The following is a 20,469-nucleotide window of genomic DNA, read 5'->3' as shown; positions in this document are numbered from 1 at the left end:
GCTTTATGAATCATAAATAATAATAACCCACCAGGTCCCAGCTTTGAAATGTGGGTCATCTCATTCCTCTTCTAACGGTTCAAATACAGTTTATTACCTACCTTTTATAGAAACAGAACCACTGCAATCTTTCCCTATGCCATAAAATTGAATCCTTTCAAACATTTCCATGTCAGCTCTGCATACCAGCTCTCAGACACCCTATTGCCACTCACCAGGGACTTTGTTGACCTAGTTGGACTTTTCATTCATTATTTGAGACTCTTTTTTCCCTTATCATCAGTGGCAAAATCTAAATTGCCTTGATGGTGTATGATAGGGCCCAGAGGTTGTACAGAGGCAGGTAAGAGTTTTCTTTGCTGTCTGCTTCCTTTTAATGAAACAGACTGACTTTGAGAGCTTCTTTTTCCACATCGACAACATTTCCTTTCTGACTAATATTGACTAATTTTGACAGCTGCTGTTTAGAGCCTGGCTGAAAAAGCCAAGCGTAGTTACAGGCAAAAATAAAGTGAGGCAGTGGGCACACTGTGCACTGCTTGCTTCCGTCGATCTGACTGCCAGACCTCTGGTAAAGATTTGCTTTCCTAAACTTCTCTGGTAGCCGAAGTCCCCTGCAAAGGCATAGCCAGTGCTGCAAATACAAGGTAACAAAACTTTCTTCTGCTTTGCAGTTATGATTATTTTCTCTCCTATCAGCCATCATCAAAGCATTTCAAGGATCTCTGGCAGAACCACTAGGAATGGAAAGTGATGGAACACCTTGTCCTTGGTGCCATCTTAAAGCATATCAAGGATAAGAGGGTTATGAGGGGCAGTCAACATGGCTTCACCAGGGGGAAATCATGTTTGACCAATCTCTTAGCCTTTTATGAGGAAATAACACGGTGGATGGATGATGGCAGAGCGGTGGATGTGGTCTACCTTGACTTCAGCAAAGCCTTTGACACAGTCTCCCACAGCATCCTCACGGCTAAATTGAGGAAGTGTGGACTGGATGATCAGGTAGTGAGGTGGACTGTGAACTGGCTGAAGGAGAGAAGCCAGAGAGTTGTAGTCTATGGGGCTGAGTCTAGTTGGAGGCCTGTAACTAGTGGAGTGCCTCAAGGGTCAGTACTGGGACCGGTATTATTTAATATATTCATCAATGATTTAGATGAGGGAATTGAGTGTACTATCAGCAAGTTTGCTGATGACACTAAGCTGGGAGGAGTGGCTGACACGCCAGAAGGCTGTGCTGCCATCCAGCGAGACCTGGACAGGCTGGAGAGTTGGGCAGGGAATAACGGGATGAAATATAACAAGGGAAAGTGTAGAGTCCTGCATCTGGGCAGGAACAACCCCAGGTTCCAGTATAGGTTGGGGAACGACCTGCTAGAGAGCAGTGTAGGGGAGAGGGACCTGGGGGTCCTAGTGGACGACAGGATGACCATGAGCCAACACTGTGCCCTTGTGGCTAAGAAGGCCAATGGCATCCTGGGATGTATTAGAAGGGCGGTGGTTAGTAGGTCGAGAGAGGTCCTCCTTCCCCTCTACTCTGCCCTGGTGAGACCCCATCTGGAATATTGTGTCCAGTTCTGGGCCCCTCAGTTCAAGAAGGACAGGGAGCTGCTGGAGAGAGTCCAGCGCAGGGCAACCAAGATGATTAAGGGAGTGGAGCATCTCCCTTATGAGGAAAGACTGAGGGAGCTGGGTCTTTATAGTTTAGAGAAGAGGAGACTGAGGGGTGACCTTATAAGCGTCTATAAATATATAAAGGGGGAGTGTCACGAGGATGGAGCCAGGCTCTACTCAGTGGCAAACAATGATAGGACAAGGGGTAATGGGTGCAAACTGGAACACAAGAGGTTCCACTTAAACTTGAGAAGGAACTTCTTCTCAGTGAGGGTGACGGAACACTGGAACAGGCTGCCCAGGGAGGTTGTGGAGTCTCCTTCCCTGGAGACATTCAAAGCCCGCCTGGACACATTCCTGTGTAACGTTATCTAGGTGTTCCTGCTCTGGCAGGGGGATTGGACTAGATGATCTTTTGAGGTCCCTTCCAATCTCCAGCATACTGTGTGATACTGTGATACTGTGAATATGTGTCACTCTGGAATAGCTAGCCAAGAGGAGCCTTTCATTGATATGCATTGCTGTAAAGCCTTCCAGCAGTCCTTCTATTTTCCTGTTGGTGCAGTAACTTCTTTGCTTTAAAAGGGAGATAAGGACTTTGTGAGTCTTCACAAGCATGACTGTCATTTTGAATTACTTCAGAGATTGAATCATCAGTATGCTCTGAGCCTGCTGTACCAGCACTTCCCAAGACGAGTGTATCTACATGCATCACCCAGGCAGGAAGTAACCATACCATGTGTTTTGTATGCCTGGCACCATTGCACACGCTTCGTATTTTGAGAAATGTAGGCTTGGTGCCTGATTTGTGCTTGTTCATCTTTCTGTTGTTGTTTTTCTCAGCAGTTTCTGTCCATACTGGAGGGGCCATTCCTCTCAGACCAGTCAGTTGACTGGTTTCACTCTGTACACGAAAGCACAGTGTACTTTGAAGGCTGACTTCCCTTCATTAGGAAAGTAAATATTTCACTCCCTGCTCTGCATCTTCCAGGGACACGTAACGTCAGCTTTCATGAGGAGCTGCCAGGAGCTCTCTTTTCTGCGAGAGAAAAACCATCCTTCACTTAATTAGCCCATACTTAGAGCTACTTATTCCCAGGTTTCCAGCACCTAGGAAATGGTATTTCAGCCTCCCAATACAGCACATTTCCTCTGCACTGTTCTCTTGGGAAGAGTGACTGGTGATGTTCAAAGTGGCTTATAATGCGAATAATAACCTCTCTACTTTCAATTATTACACGTTAATGTCTAAACTGAGTTGCTGTGGAACCAGATTCTGCAACATGCTCAGCTGGAGTAACCTTGTCTGCATTGCTGGAGTTGCAGGGAATTATACAAGTACAAATGAGAAATGAGTTTGGCCTTTTAACATATTTGCATGCCTGCTGGGGAGTCATCACAAGCATATCAACACTGTAATCACTTTAAAAAAAAACCTCCTCTTTACTTCAGCAAGCACAAACTGAAGATCCCAAGCACAGCAGAAACTTTCATGAGTGGCAGTCTGATTCCTTAAGAGATGCAGTTCTTATTATCCTCATTTTGCAGATGGAGCAGCCGAGAAACTGCAGAATGAAGCAAGTTGCCTAAAACCAAGCAGCACATCATTTCACTGAGCAGGCAAGAAAAGACTGACAGTAGATAGGAATGGACCCTCAAACTTCCCACACGTTTTCTTGGCCACGGGAGGGCACTGCCATGAATGGATGCAATATAGCAGGGACAAGACTTCTTTTACTGAAATCAGTGACTTCAGCTTCCTACTAAAACTTCCTTTTTGAGAGATAAGCTCAAGTGCTACATAAATATATCTCTGGATAAATACTGTGTAACTGTTAGCAGTGTTCTGCTGGTGGCATTGAAAGATTTTGGTAGTCAGGCAATACTTGTTTATACTTTGAGCACTTGGGCAGGCAGTGTGAAAAATCACATCTGTTGAAGCAAGAATTGTGCCCACTGGTCTCTTTTATACAAGAGCTGTACATGACAGAAATATGCACTGCTTGTATGTTCTTGAAAGCAGAAGTAGCTGGAGAGCAGGAGAGGACTATGGCTCAGCCAGGGCATTTGGTTTGTGTGCACTTCCCCACTGAAGTGGCCTTCATGAGAAATGCATGCTGGCTTCTGTGCAGAGTAATAACTTGCAAAATGCTCGCTTTTGTTCAGTGTGAGCATTCACTATTAGGCCAGAGCATCAAACCCAGCTGGTGCTTGCTCCATAGTTGTGGTAGCAGCTTTTGCTGATTCCTGACCAGAGCTATGATGGGATGAATGACCTAGGGGTGAAGGTAATGCTAACAAGTTTGCATGCAGCTACAGGAATGAACAGGAGTGTAAATTTGCTATGTGTCTGCTTTTCCATGATACCACCAGCATGAGCTGTGATATGACAGGGTGAAGTCAATATGACTTACTCCCCTGATGGAAAAACAGTGCCCTCTTCCATGTTTACTGGGGGTACTGACTGTTAAGTGCACATAGGCTGTAATTACACTCTGGCTTTGCCACAGGGCAACTTTTGCCCAAATTTCCTGTTCCTTGCAGTACTTTAACACACCAGCATATCTGAGCAGATGTCCAAGCTCCTGTTCCAAAGGCATGAGGAGTTTCTTGTTGCATAACACCTGGCTCCCTTCCCAAATGGCACCATGCTTTCTTAAGCTTTAAACAGCCTCAAAATGAGCTGTGCTAGGCTTACCCACTGGGGATTCCCACCAGCTCCTTTTTGATCATGTCCCACCAGTTATTTCATATACTATCTCGCCTGTGCAAACTCATAAGCTATAGTTTGGAGGTGACTCATTACTTCTGCACTGTGTGTCCCCTCCCCAAATGATACAAAAATAAAATGAGACTATTTTAATGTTACTAAACAAATGCCAGGGCAGGAGCTTTTATGTATCACAAAGCTGGAAGATAAATTATTAAAGATGTATCCAAGGTTCCTTACTTTAGTGTCTGAAAAAAGCCAACATGTACATGCTATGGACAAACAATAGTTTCATTTACAATGACAGAACTTACAGATAACAGCAACCTTGGATCATCTTCTCAGACTTTCTGTAGATCACAGACCATTATGTTTAACCCACTTGCCCCTAGATGAAGCAAGGTGCATTTTCTAGTCATCTTTAATCAATTTAGGCATTTGCTTTCAAAAAATCAGAAGATTACTAATCCATCTATTTAATTACAGATTTCTCTCATGAGAAGTTGGAACAAGACATAGTAAAAAATAAATATTAAAACACCACAATGAATCATTTGTTGTCTCCCATTTTAATTTTATAATTCTCATTAAAGATATCTTGTCTCTCTTTCCCAATGGCTGGCATTTGTAAACAACAGGATTTGTAGCATAGGAACAGTGCAGCATAAAAGGCAGAGTTCAAACTAGTAGTTCAACATAAAAGTCTATGGCAGCTCAACATGTATTGCCCAGGAATCTCCCAGTTATAAGCCTCACATACAGCATTATTTATGTTGTAGCTTTCCTAGCACATTATACTCAGCACAGCACATTCACTTACATACTAAGCAGCTCCCTCCACTTGGCTGGAGTACCATTGCCAGCCTTTAGTCTACAGCCCAGTTAATCTTTGTTAATTATAAACCATAAGATGCCACTGCAGACCTGGAGAACATCCCACAGAAGCAGGAATTTGTCCAATAAAAAAGTAGATTTACTTTACAATCTTCACTGAGTTTTGCTGGCAGCCACTACAGAATAAGATCAAACGCAACAGGAGCCAAGGTGTTTTTAGTGGTGCAGAAATGGCTTGCTTTTACACAGGGCTGCTCACCAACTGTGTAGGTACCATGTACTGGAGAAGCCAGCTACCTTCTGTGATGTTAACTGCCCAGTTCCAGGAACCTGGCTCCACTCTAAATGGGCCTAATGCAGGGCATAATAACCTGGCATGGAAATTTTGTGAGTCCAACTCAAGACATGGATTTTTCCATAGGATCTAACACCCTTTGGTTATACACTGACTTTTCTTGAGGTAATAAGTACGCATTTTACCTAGTATCATTACTTCTGGCCAAAACCTCCTCAAATGAAAAAAAAAAAGTGATCCCTACAAGCCTTGTCATGGAGAAATACAGAATTGAAGAAGTATGATCTAGAGATGCCCTTTTCCACAGTCTCCTCAAGTTCCCTAATGCAAGTCTCAGCAAGGATGGTATTGTATTTATGGCTGACAAAGGTACTAGTCTGTCTTCTATAGTGATTGAAACAAGTCAAGAATAGTGGGTTACAAAAGCCTGTGTCACTGAAAAGAGGAAAAGGCAAGTATCAGAGAGAATATAGAAACTAGGGTTTTTTTTTGCATTGGAAAGGAATATACATGAGTCTCAAGGCAGAAAATCAACTCTATCCCAACCAAAATCAGGACAGTAACATATTTTTGCTAGGAATTATACTGAGTGCCTTTGTGCCACCATGGGTCCAGCCAAACCTAGGTTTCTTATCAAAGGAGACCCAGCTTTTGCTAAACTTTCTGGTGAGAGGTGAAGAGCATCCTCTTCTTTCTTCTGGTAGATTTTTGAGCAGCAGAACGGAGGGAGCTTGTCTGGATTACATGTGCGTTACTCCAACCACTGTGAGCACGCTCAAGTCCATGTCAAGTCTATGCTAATATCTGGTTATTGGTTGACAAAGAGCAGATGCTCCAACAATCTTGTTCTGAATGCAGGACCTAAAAAACCATTGTGTTTGAGGTTCAATAGCAGGTTACCCCTTTAGCTTCAAAGAGATCAGTTGGAGTTAGAATTCAGTATGCAAGGAACCAATGGGCTATAGCAAAATCTTCTGTCTAAAATTGTGTTTACTTCAAAGCCAAGCAGCTCTGAATTTTGGAAAGCTCAATAAGGGAGAAAGAACATCATCTTGGTTTTGATAAAATGCAGCCAGCATAGCCTCCACAGTTAGCATAAATTCACTTACCTCTTAATATAAATACCTGAACATAGGTGCTGATATAAATGTGCTATTTATATAAGTAGTTAGATTCCCTTAGAGATAAAACTATTACTCAAGAAAGACATGAGGCACTCAAATGCCTGGCTAATTAATACAGTAGTTTCCCTCAGAGAATTCAGTGTTTTTTTTCACCAGAACAGACAATCATCTCTCAGACCTTTGTTCAGAGTGAAGTTTGCACAGACTCTGATCAAAATTTGCCCAGAAGACTGTTCTGGTTGCAAGTTATTTTTGTTTTAATGGAAGTTCAGCTTCCATAGAGATGCTGGTCTGCTCACACTAAATGGCAAAACTTCCAGTGACATTGCCAGGCAACTCACTGTTAGCTTCAGTCCAACTTTTATTCAAAAAGGGAATAAGGAGGAAAAAAAATATTTTTCCATGCTATCAAGAATATGTATCTCATAATCAGGATTATTCCTTACATGCTTTTACAGTTGTTACTTTCCAGCGCCACAATGCTGGTACTGTAATAAGCACCCAATATCTTCCATTTTCACTCTGGATTCCAGTCATGAATCCTGATTAATAGTAAAAAAGACAGTATTTAGGGGAGCTCCCCACCCCATAAAATTCAAAGTTGGAATATCATAATTTAATGAGGCCCATTCAAATGCAGCTCTTTTAATAGAATTTCTAAGCAGTTGCCTCTGAAGATAAATTAAGTGGATTAAAGTCTAAATTGCTGTGGTATGGAGTTGATAATTTTTCAGCTCACTATCACTAGCAGGAATTAGAACATATATTTTGCAGGAAGCCTCACTGGAGTATTTGTCAGAGGAAGGAATGTATGTGTATGCTAAGGAGGAGAATTTAGCATATCTTCAGCAAATATGTGAGATTATTTAATTCCAACTATTAATAAGCTTAGGTATAATATTTGGTGCAAGATAAAACAGGAATTAATATATAATAACTATTAGTGATAGAAAACACTTTATCTGTGGTTAATAGTTTAGAATTTGGGTGTACCTGTTACATGAAACTTATGCCTGTTTTGTAGGAGTTAAGCTATATGGATGATCTGGTGATACCAGTGATATGGGACAGATTTCCACAGACAAGAGGATAAGAGAATCACTTACTTGCTGGTGAGCCAGTGGACCTATTTTCTAACCTGCAGAAATTAGGGTGAGATGATCAGGCAAGTTTGAAAATCCTGCATCAATACACTTTACTTTGTATAATTAGTTAATTTATATTATGAATTCCAACAGCAAAAGCAGGTCTGAACGCAGAATGCATTTGTCTCGTTTTGAATCTGTCTTCGTGCAGTTTTCCCCATTTCCAGATACGTATATCCCTTATTCTGTAGCCTTGAGCAAATTCAGACCTTCTGACCTAATAGGTTAATATCCTGGTTTTGTTCTTTAAAATAACCTCTACTGTGGATTTTAAAACTATCTGCTGTATTGATTTATTCTTGACTTAGTCATTCCATTCCATGATCAAATTAAGTAAAATTATTTTTATCTGTTACTGTAAAAGCAAAGTATTTAAAGAAAGTACTTTAAACTTTTACAGTTTCCCAAATAGCATCTAAAAATCTATATATGTGATGCCATTTTGACCAAATATTCTCATTTAAACTGATTTAATAAAGGTTTATGGGGTTTTGTCATTTTTCCATTGCGATACATTAATTGGTATTCATTAAAAAATATAATACTGGTCTCTTAGACCTTCAGCGCGGACCATGGTTGGAAGGTTGGGGAAATGTGTGCAAACCCAAAGTCATTGTGACGCTAAGCGTTGCAGTCTCACCCACCAGCCACCCATGGGGACGTAGGAAAAAAACATTTTTCTGTTTTCTGCTTTGTTCCTAGTGATTTTTGGCAGGTATTTTGGGGTTTCTTGGCTGTTCCTGAACACTGAGTTGCCCTTTTTGTGGAGCAGCCTGTGAAGGGCTCAGGATTCCCGGTGGCAATGGCCAGAGCCCATTGCTGGGTATGCGGCATATGGGTTGTTTACTCCCACCTGCACCTCTTGATCGGCAGGTACACTTCGCCATCTGCTGGTGTATGACCCAGTCGCGTAGCCTGCCATCCTCACAGCTGGCCCTTGCCCTTGCTGACCTGCCCAACTTCAGGTCACAGCTTGCCTCCTGGTCAGGTCACCTGTGGGTATTGTGAAAAGCACAGGTCCCAGAGCAGACCTCTGCAGAGCCTCAGCTACTTTCTGCATTACTGTATTTGCTCCTCACTGGTTTCCTGTCTTCTACAAGGCCTTTTATCCATTCCAGTACCTTCCCTGGGCACTTGTTTTCTGTAAGACCTTATAGTGTGATTTTTGTCAGAGGCCTCTTAAAAACCTAGGAGAGGAAACTGCATCCCCTTTATCAGTGTGCCTATTGGCCCCCCCATCAGAGGACACTGGTGAGGCTGCAGGTTAAATCGGTTAGTTTGCCCAACACGTAATGCCAAGTAGAGACCTGTGGTTTATGCTGTGATAAGATCCCTGTTCCTCACTATGGCTCACTCTCTCTAGCACTTACTACTCTGTTTCAGAGTTGAGCTGGCAGCTAAGTGGCTGAACTCTTTTCCTTCAAAAAGTGTAGGTGGAGTATGTGATCCTCGTCAGTAGCTCAGAACATGGAGCAGCCTTCCACCCTCTGTGCTAAAAGAAGCAAGAATCCCATCTACCCAGAAGGGTGCCCTAATCCAGTGACTCTCTAATACCAGGGGAACCCAGATATCAGCAAAGCTGGTCTGCTCACAATAGCAAACATCCTTATTTATTGGGAAAGCAGGAAGTGAGAAAGTCATTTGCCCAGAAAATTAAAAGTGAGGGTCTAGGCCTTGTTCCAATGACTACCTCAAATACAGTATGGAAATATTTCTTGGAGATTACTCTTAAAATGAGAGATGGAAGCTCTCAAATGTGTCTGAATCCTGACAGGGTCTGGGTATGACAGAGGCACAAACCTGCTTAGGAGTCATGGTGCTTAGGCATGCCCAGAAAACAGATTCTTTGGCATCTGGGGAGCTCTAATGGGACTGGGAGGAGGATACAGCTGGTGCAAGCAGGTAAAGCTGATTTGGAGAAAATGGCCCTTGGTGCAGAAGTTAAGCTGTGTGTGCTGTCATTACTGATATGTGCAGCAGAGAGGAAGGCCTTTGGAAAGGTAGATACATGAAGCTAACTGGCTTCTGAAATAAAATATTAACAGTTCCTTAAAACTAGCTATCAGGATGACCTGTGAAAGGGGAGGTCATCATTTGCAATGGCATGAGAAAGCTGCACTAGCTACTAGCTGATCTGCCAGGTGACAGATGAGTCCCTAACTGGCCTGGGCCACATATCTGAATAAATACCCACATTTCAGATTTAGACAACTACAGTGGCAATCAGAGATGTAAATCACTTTGTGGATTTGGCATTTCGTCTTCACAGGATGATTCCTAAGCTGTACAACTTAGCTCAAAAATCCTGGACAGCTAAATAATGCATAGCTAGTGTGGTAGACAGGAATGGGATAAAAAGACACTTTGAGGAGCTTGGAAGTCTGCCAATGAGGCAAATAGTATTTTGTGTCCAGAAAACAACCACCAGAAGTCATCTTGTGTGGTTTTAGGTATGTTTGTATGTAACTAGTAAGTTACTGCATTGGAACTGTCTCCCACTGATCCATGTGGTAATTGTTGGGTGAAGAGGAAGTCACACAGCATTAAAGGTTGTGAGAATATACCTTGAGTAGTGCTCCAGCTCTGATTCCCCTGCATGTCATTGGTTTCTAGAGCTCTAAACACACCGGTGGTCAGGTGCTGTGTTACAGGGCTTGCCTCAGCTCCTTCTCCCCTGTTTATGATAAGCATGTATTTTTGCAAGCTTTACAAGCTTGTTCTGTGCAATGCCCAAGCAGCCACAAAACATCTGAGAGGCTGGCAAAATGGAAATGCTTTGAGGATGGCTCATTTGTATTTGTCAGAGAGACCTGTGAGGATTCTTTCTTTCGCCAGAATTTTTCCCAGAAGCCTGATCTAAAATGCTGCTTAAGAATATGCTTACATTGAAGCACAAGTACAGACTGGGGAAGTCGGTGGAGTTGTGCATTATCATTAGGCACATGTTTCAGTCCCTGCTAGGACTGAGGGTCCTTAGTCTGTGAGGGTCGCTTTCTCACACTGAAGGGTTGGCAAGAACACCCAGCACTTTTGTAATACGTCTTTCACTCATTTGCTGACTAGCTGGCATCAGCTAAAGCAGCTCATTGGTGACAGCTAAATATGTTTGGGTGTCATGGCCCAGCGCTGAGCCCACTAGTGCTGCCTGCAGTGGCTATACTCCGTGTTCCTCACAGAACAGAGGTGGAGAGGTGGGATTCGTCTACCCCAGCTTCAGACACCTACGCTAGAGGCACCTACTTCTGAACATGTCACCCCAGACTGTTTAGAAGAGCTGGTGGAGAGAAACAAGCACTTGGTGAGGGTGATTCATCTGGCTTGCCTTTATCATCTACTTTAGGAGGAGATAAATCATGCTATGCAAATGTCTTTTTGCTGTCTACTAACTATGCAGAAAGTGTAAATCACTGTCTCAGATACACAAGTCTGCTCAGTAGAAGTCTCAAACTGAGAAGACAAATGCCACCCTTGGTTTTTATCAGTATCACATTTTGACATCTACAGTGAGGTATAGTGTGGTGCTGCAGTAAGTCTTTAGCTGGCTATCTGTGCACAGGAGTCTCAGACCTTAAAGCACTTTTGAAGTGGTCTGGACAGGTTGTTTAAAGGTGTTAACCTCTGCTAGGGTGGATTTTGTCTGACACACTGCAAGCATCTGTAGTCGGTGAGAAAGGGCACATCATCTAAGGCATCTGCTTTATGTGGGGTGTCTAGTACCTTCCAGTGCCTGTTTTAATCCATGGCCTCAGCCATGAGCATGGACTAAGTAGCTCTGGTATAGATGTCCCTACCACAAGTACCTGAAGTCAGCTGAGAGCGGCCTCACCCGTAATGGAGAAACAGAAAGACAGCTGTCTCCCAGTGTTAGGGATCCCCATGGGTAAAAGCATTGCCAGTAGCACTGGAGGTGATCTCTTCTTCCCTTTGCTTCTGAATGCCATGGCAGAGAGTTTGGGCTGAAAGGGAGGGAGAAGGAGTGGTTCCGGTTGGAATTTAGGAAACAGGAAAAGGCATGAATAAAAGGAAAAATGAAAAGCCAAAATTAGTAAAAGCAAGATAGTCAATTTTCCTCTATCTCAGCATCTTGATTTGTTCTTTTGGGGGATACAGTAGCATACAGAGCAGTCTGCTGCAAGGAGCAATGGAAGAAAACCAGTAAAAGCCTGGAGAAGAGTGTTCAGAAATAGAATTGTTCATTCTGACAAGACATTTTGCCATCTTTAAATTCGTATGGATTCTGTTGCCAGCTGACCATGGTGGAATGTTAGGAAGAGAGTGAAGAGCTTTTCATCCATGTGTGGGTTTGATGTCACCCCATCTGGGACCTAAACTGTGGTTTAGGTGAGGAAAATGTCTCCATCGGGACACAGGGACTGGGCAGGGAAAGCTGCAGCTCTGAGTATTATACATGTCAGCTGGCAGGCAAGTCCCCATCACAGTAAATGAGAGATGAGACCACATGGGTGTATAACATCTATAGTGTCCACCTCTTCCAAAAACAGCCTGGCTTCTGGGGGCAGACTGTGTCCCAGATATCCTCCAGGACAGTGCCACTAGAAAAGGCTGTGCCCATTTGGCATCCAGGCCTGAAGCAGCACAGGAAATGATATGGGCACGATACAGTTTCACTGACAGATACCACAGACACTGACACATGCTTTCAGTGTCAGCTTGTAACTGTGTATTACCAGAATAGTGGTATTACCACAAAATAATGGGACCCATCATCCTGAAACCCATCATACCTGGCATAAGTTTTTACTTCATCCAGCATGTGGAAGCATCCAAAGAATGAGCATCCCTAAAAATTCAACCCTTGAGCTGCAAGATCACTTTAGATGTGATACATGCAATGTTGTCTTTTGCTGAAAGTTCATGTTTCTGTTGGTGTATTTAACATAAAATTAAATATACCTGGACAAGTAATTTTGCCTATGGAGCTGAGAAAGCATCAGTAAAGTTCAGCTTTATTTCATAGGGAGTAATTGACATGGAGTAGAGTTAAAAGGCAGTGATTCCCTTGCGAGTTGTCCATGTGAACTGCTGACTCATGCATATGTGTGCAGTAAAAAGGGGAGCAGAGCAGGCATCATCTTCAGCCTTGGTGGGGATAAGATCTTCACCACAGTGTGTGTTGTGGGGTGTCCATCAAACACTGCACTATTTTATGTAGAGTGTCTGGTGCATCAGATAGTGTAGTCATGATTTCCCCTCTTTCCTCCCCCTACTAGGCCAGAGGGACAGACTTGCTGTCTCAATGCTCAAATCTGATCTTAGAAAACACAGCTTCAATATTGTGATTCAGAGCACCTACTCATCTTCAGATATCATACACCCTAGTGGCTTAAGGCATGCTCACTAATCTAAAATATCTTTAGCAGGAGGGGTTTAAATCCCGATTTCCTGCTGGAATCACTGCAGAGAAGACAGGTACAGCAAGTACCCTGCTAGCTGTCTTCTAGAAGGAGGAACTTTTTTTGCCTACTTCTCCAGGTAGTGTCAAAGATGTAAACTGTGTGTGGAGGAAGGCTGTTCTCTGCACTGACACAGGTGCACAAACCCCTCCTAAGCTCTTGCTTAGCACTCTGGCTGCCCGAGTTTGGGTTTTCCGTGCATAGCAATACCCCTGGTCTGTGGGAAGGATGCTGGAGTTTGTTAGGGTGTGTGAAGAGTTTGGTGTTTCAGTGACAACGCTTAGTAGAAAAGCATGAGAGGAAAGAAAAAAATCAGTAATCGTTATGGGACTTGTGTGGTGAAGAGCAAAGAGTGTTGAGCCGTTAGACGGTGAAGTTAGAAGAAATGAATGTACTGTTGTCTGGTAAACTGAACCCTGACTGGTCTGTGCAGCAAGTGAGGCAAGAAGTATTAGTGACAAGCAGTGTATTATGAAGAAAATGTATTTAAATGATTTTGAATGAGCTAAGGGTTCACAGACAGCCTTTTCTCAATGCTAGCTTCTTGTAACATTTAGCAGGTAGCAGTAGCCCTTCCATTAGGTTTTTAATACAAAGCAACATTAACTTTGGATAATTCATTGGCCCGCTGGTGCATCTCCTGTTATGTAGAAAGCTGCCCACACAATCTTCTACTGAAATAACTGGAGATCAGCAAAGTGCCCAGCTCTCTTAAAGCCACTCAAAAAGACCAGATGTTTATGCCTGTGCTGCTATTTGCTCTTTTTAAGACACCAGAGGCCACAGATTTTCCTGTTACAAAATACAGTTTTACTAGGCAAACTCAGATCTTAGTGAGATCAGGCATTTGTTATCTGTAAGGAAATAATAATTCTCTCAATTGGAATAATCCTTTTCTTTAATAATGTATTAGCTCATATAAATACAAATTTAGGTTAACCTGAAATAAAAGTTTTTAAGCAATTTTCCATTCCAAATATTGATTCTCACCAGGATAAGGAAGGATTTTTGTGTATGGATCTCTCTTAATCTGCGCTGAACGTATATAAATGTTTGGCAATAATACAGTCTCTCATTGCCGTGGCTGCACTTACATTTCTCTTTTCACCTTTCAATGCATGCAGTGACCTCTGGACACTTTTGAAGTTGTAGGGTCCTGGCTTTCAACACGAACTACTAATACATCCTCCTTCAAGTGAATGGACCAACCCAACTGAATCATCCTTTAAGTCACTACTGAGTGTTGCATGTGAATGGGGTGAATTTAAGAAAGGCAGGTAGAAAGCCCTAAAGGGTCTGCCACTGAGGTCTCCAGCACATTTTGAGCTCCCTGAGAACTGAAGCACCCTAACCTCACTTTGCTCGTTCAGTCAGTATCTGCTGATAGTGGTATGATACCAGGGCTATACCAATTCATGTTTAAGGATTTGAGGGAAGAAGCTTCTTAGGAAAGAAATTTCCAGCAGCATAGTAGACTCAGTTATATACTGGGGCAAAGTTCCAGTCCAGTCTCATTTGGTGCAGGGCTGGAGCTAAAAAAAAGTTAGTCGCCTACTCCGAAACGCTCTCCAGGGCAGCCTGTGGGTTGGTCTAATTTTTGCCATCTGGCTACAGCCTCGGAAGAGCTGTTTTTCTAGAGATCACTGAAATGCCTGGCGATCCAAGTTGAGTATTAATTGTACTATTTACATTGCTGTGATCGTGCTTAACTGCAAGATTAAATACATTGTCCCCCCTCTCCTTTTAAGAAACGCCATATTCCATAAGCTGTCCAATTCCACATTTTCCAAGACAATAACAATTCCAAATGTTGTTGTAATCCCCTTTGATGCTTTATTAAACTGGATGTGTATTTTTCATTCATTTACACGTCCTAACAGCATCAGTTTAAGTGGTGTGTTAAGCCTTTCTCCGTACATCAGAGCAACATGTAATTTTCATTTCAATTTTACCCAGTGGCTTCTAAATCTAGAGGTGATAATTACTATTTGCATTGTAATTATGTCTCGGTTGAACCAGAGGCCTTGCAATGATCTAAAAACAAAGGACATTTTGTGGCAAGATCTGGAGGGTTCTTTTGCTGCTAAAGCTCCGCGTGACTGCAGAAGGGCCTAGGGTTTGAAAACTAAAATGCGGGCTGGTTTTCCTTAGTAAGCCTTGTGTTTCTTCTCCCCAGGGGATGAGCGCTCCCGGGAGTCTCCAGCCCCAGCCGAAGCACAGATGCAAGCCGGGGCGGAAGGCGGTGGAAGGGTGAACCGCTGTTGCTGGAAATGCTCCGTGACGCAGCTCAAGAAGATTGTCTGGGGTGTGGCTATGGTCCTGGGTGTCTGCTCCTCTTGGTCAGGTTCAACCCAGCTAGCAAAACTGACCTTTAAGAAATTCGATGCACCCTTCACTCTAACGTGGTTTGCAACAAACTGGAACTTTTTATTCTTTCCTTTATATTATCTTGGACATGTTTTTAAGTCAGCTGAAAAGCAGTCTCCGAAGCAAAGATACAGGTATGGGAGCTTTTGTTTTTTCCACTGTGGCTCTTGCATGCTGCTCTATGTCTAGCAGGTATTTTATTCATGTCATAGAATCACAGAATGATTTGGTTTGGAAGTGACCTCTAGTTCCAACCCCCCTGCCACGGGCAGGAACACCTTCCACTAGACCAGGTTGCTCCAAGCCCTGTCCAACCTGGCCTTGAACACTGCCAGGGATGGGGCAGCCACAGCTTCTCTGGGCAACCTGTGCCAGCACCCCTTCACCCTCACAGGGAAGAGCTTCTTCCTTATATCTGATCTAAATATACCTTCTCTCCCTTGTCCTGTCCCTAGAGGCTCTTGTAAAATGTCCCTCTCCATATTTCTTGTAGGACCCCTTTAGGTACTGGAAGGCTGCTCTAAGGTCTCCCTGGAGCCTTCTCTTCTCCAGGCTGAACCCCAACTCTCTCAGCCTATCTTTATAGGAGAGGTACTCCAGCCTTCAAATCATCTTCAAATGCCATTTAAATCAAACTTGCATTTGCTTTCCTTTCCAGGTTTGTTAAAGGATGTTCTGAATTAATTATATAGATGCTACGTTATTATTCTTAATACAATTTCACTGCAACAGTAAGAAATCTTGGTTTATTTCCGATGCATACAAGTCACATAATGAAAGTCCACATTTGCTGCAATTACTTCTCAAGAGCTTTCTGTTCAATACTCTGTGAACATCATTTTTTTATTAATACCTTCTTCCTCTACCCACAGCTGACTTTTATGGCAATTTCTGCGTAAGCTCAGTAAGCTTTTCTGTTCCAAACTCAGGACTAGTGCAGTGTCTCGATCAGCCAAGTAAAAAGTATTGCAGTATTTTCCTGGCATTATGCCCCTGACATCAAAGGCCAAGCTCTGATCCCGGTTAAACTTGAGCTGTTGTGTTTATTTCCGGGAGGAAGCGCAGTCGTAACCAAAGCCAGCATTTTGTCTTCAGCACACCTTGTCTTTACAGCAAGCCAAACCCACAAAGCCCGTAGTGCCTGTGCTCTGTGAGGGGCTGAGGATGCTCTAGCTGTTTAAAGAACCACCTCTTGGTGAGCACTCCTTCAGCTCATCTCATTTTGGCCCGAGAGGTGTCTGGGACAGATGGGATGACTCAGCCATCAAGATGTCCTGTGTCAGAGAGCTTCCCCGATACATGGAAGGATGTGAACAATGTTTTCCCCTTCTGTTACACAGTGGGGCTCACAGGCTTTTAATGAAGTAGCTCAGAAAGTAAACAGTAAGAAGTGCACATTTCTCAGCTTCCAGCTGTGCAGCAGCGAGGTGGAAACTTACTACAGAAAAAGTCTAAGAAACCAGGGTACTCGGGAAATGCTCCACCTCAGATGACTGTGGTGCTGAAATTTTTCTGCTTAGCCATTGTTATGGTTTCTTCATCTTCAGAGTTATTTGTGGGCTGCAGATAAAGGAAATCTACTGTTCAGTGAAGGTCCTAGAGCAGCATCCACTAGTTTTAAAGGCATTTTTATCAGATGTCATGTTTCCTGTGCTTCAGTGTTCAACTTGTACTTGTTTACTCCGCAGTAAACATGCTTGCTTCAGAGACCGGAGAAGTGTAGAGGTTAGAGAAAGCAAATTTAATGTAGAACCAATAACAAATGCTAGCCCCAAAAGAACTACCTTTTCGTTTCTTTGGGTTTTAAGTATTTTTCTTCCATCTGCCCTCAGATAATGTTTTAAATACTTCTGAATTCTAGAATGAGCGGTTGTGGTTTGCCAGATCCCTGGGGTTAAAACCAGAGCATTATACACATTGTTGCTGCAGTTAATTGTTATGGTTGGTAGTTTTATGTCTTCCATTCAATTAAATGATGGCTGAGTTGAAGAGGAGGTCATGCAGCCTATTTGGAATGCAGGGGAACACCACTAAAAGTAAGCTTACAGCAGGCTTAGTAAAGAACCTGCATTTGTGTTTCTGACCAGCAGATTTGATAGGGTTAATTTACAGAGTTTTTTTCTAGGTGCCAGGGTAGACCTGGACATTTGGAGATATAGTTTTGGTTCGTAGCTTTGCTGCAGATTTATTCTGTGGTTTTGAGCAAGTCTCTATGGACATCTGATCTCCTTGTACTTTCTGTTCATTTGGATGAGTCAGTTCTTTAGGGAGGAGGGAGGACTCCCCTATCACGTGTTTACATCGTGTCTGCCTCAGCACGTCCACTGTCTAAACTGAGACCTTTCAGTGGTGCTGCACTAAAAATTACTGTGAAAAGAGTAACTGTTCATCTGCTTCCTCTGTTATGGCTGAGATGTCACATCCATGTATGTCAGAAAACCCAAGCATTGTATTCCAGCATCCCCTCTTAATTATTCCCCCTTTTTTGCATATTTTGTATATGTGTAAAAATATGCATAGAAGGAAAGACATATACCAAGACTTTGCAGCTTTATAAGAGCATTACCATCTTCCAGAAAGCTTGAACTCCGGGCATAACTGAACACCTTAGGGAGGCATTTTGTGGGCTTCTGGGTAGTTATTATAAGACAGTTCTGACCTGGAACTAAGAAGAAACTTGTATAATCAGTTTCTGTTTCCTTTATCCTTCACTTTCATGTATATTTTATGTATTATCTGAGCTCTCTGGAAGGCATTCGCAGCAAGATAAATGAAAAGGTGGTAGCGGGAGGTGGAAAAATGACATCTATGTCACCTTAGCAGTGAGGTGGTAAAGGAAGGGATTCTCAGATGTTGCCTACACAGGTTGCTAAAATCCTCAGGCACCTAATGTGTTTTGCCAGCTAAGCTCCCCAGGGACACCTGCGCAGCCACCTCCTCCTCCTCAGGACTAGGCAGCTCAGCCTCCTCTCACCATGGCACAGGCAATGCCTTCCCACCTCCTCTTCCTCAGTGGGCAGCTTCACGGGGCCTAAGCCAGCAGGCATGCTTCAGTACCAGCAGGTACCTCACTGTGCAGTTAAAGAGCATGTAAAGAACAGAAACTTTTAGGAAAAATGCACAAAACAGGGATAATAAAATGTAGCAACAGTGAATAGAGGTATAGTCCCTCAGTGTAGATTATATGGTTTATTGTGGTTTTAAATGTCTGTTGTATTGTACCAGTATGTATATACACTATACTGTAAATACATGAATTTTCCTGGTTTTTTAGTTTCACAGAAGAACATACCTGCAATGGACACAAACCAGTTTAAAGCTGCAGATTTTTTTTTAACCTCATTTTATAGCACATACAATGGTAATAAAGTTGCCAGCAAAATTTTATAGTAGTACATTAAATTTAAGAGCAGGTTTATTCAGTTTATTTATAAGACTTTGAGTATTAGGCTGTAATGTAAGGTGTTGAGTATTTCTGACTGACCCATACTGGATGGTAAGGAACACTATTTAAGCTGGAGCAGACTGTCAGTGGCTGTGTCCCTGGCATGGGGAAACAGTCACTCTCCAAAGCAAACAAAAACTCATGCATTCATAGAATCACAGAATCACGTGTCAAAACTGCTTTAGGTTCCCTGTGCAGCTCCATCAACTGCTGGAGTGCATTGGGAATTGCAGTGGGAATTGTGCCCAGGTGTAGACTGCTCAGAAAGACCTTGTGCCATGCTCACTCTCAAGGGTGCCACACACACCCTTGGCACAGGACTGTGTGTGTGGGTAGTGACGCAGAAAGCTGTGGCAGGCCACAGAAGAGCACACCAGGGTCATTGCTGCTTTTTTCTTGTGCAAGTGCTTACTAGCTTAAAATAAAATTACAGTAACTAAATTATCACTCATTTCAACCATCATCCAGTCCAGAAGTAACACATGTACTGATTTATGCGCCTAATGGATTGTCTAAGAGCACTTTGTTTCGGTTTTATACTTTCTGCTTTCAAACAGCTTTTTAAAATGGCACATTTAATCTGATGAGCTACCCTCCGTCGTACCTACATTATTAATTTATGGGGTAACATAAATTAAAAGCGCTAGGCTTAAAGTTCACTGGCTACATGAAAGTTCAAATTAAAATCTCTGTAAGATACTGCTTAGCTTTGTGTATCTCTAGGCAGGACTAAACACACCTTTCATAAAGGTTCACTCTGTGTGTGCCAACTGGGGAATAACGGAGGGCTGTGTTCACATTTTAGGAGAATACCTCAGAAGACTTGATTATTCTAATGGTACAGTCTTATCTGATGATTTTTTTGAGAAGGAAACAGCAGGACTTTTCAGAATGGTTTGTGTGATTATTTATCATTTAAATCTTGATTTTTATTTCATAAAGCACTAGGGCTAAAGAAAACACCAGAAGCTAAAGCTAAATCTTTGCTACAACCTAGAATGCACCTAATGTGTTGGGTGAATGAAAGAATCATTGCACGTACCTGCACTTATCTTTACAGCTTTAAACCTGCGTGTTTTAACAAGTTCTTTTTCACTGGGTCAGTTTTTTCTTTATACTGTCCCCAAATTAGCTGCCACTGATCTTTCAGAATTTGAAGATTTTTCTTCGAAAAGAAGAAAAAAGTTGCAGATGACACCAAAATGTAGTTATTTCTTTAAATGGATCCAGAATACTGGGAGTGACAACAGTAGACATCTAATGTAGTAGATCTCACTCTGATTTACCAACATTAATGTCACAAAAATAACTTTTGATCTATATGCATATGGGCTCAGAATCAAATCGGTTCTTCAGTGGCCAAAAGTTATCAGTGCCATAGTTTCACATGATATCCCGGAGAATGTGGGCCAGTTTCTAAAGGTATTTCATATGTATTTCTGCTAGCACAGAGGAGACAAGGCACTAACATAGCATTTCCAGCTATTCCAGGAGTTGGGTCCGTTAGTTTGATCCTGACTA

General features: G+C 42.6%; 1 protein-coding gene across 4 annotated transcripts in view; it reads left to right on the top strand.

Annotated features, from left to right (window-relative positions):
• SLC35F3 (solute carrier family 35 member F3) overlaps positions 1-20,469 on the top strand; it is a 168,063-nt gene that overhangs the window by 109,491 nt on the left and 38,103 nt on the right. For all 4 annotated transcript variants that reach the window (XM_062641952.1, XM_062641953.1, XM_062641955.1 and 1 more), the window contains one exon: positions 15,313-15,637. In XM_062641952.1, the coding sequence (XP_062497936.1) occupies positions 15,313-15,637 (325 nt within the window). The remainder of the gene's footprint in view (positions 1-15,312; positions 15,638-20,469) is intronic.

Source organism: Pezoporus occidentalis, unplaced genomic scaffold, assembly GCF_034315485.1.
Source record: "Pezoporus occidentalis ecotype Australia unplaced genomic scaffold, CSIRO_AGI_Poc_V1 ctg7, whole genome shotgun sequence".
NCBI classification, from domain to species: Eukaryota; Metazoa; Chordata; class Aves; order Psittaciformes; family Psittacidae; genus Pezoporus; species Pezoporus occidentalis.
This window is presented reverse-complemented; position numbering and strand designations above follow the sequence as displayed.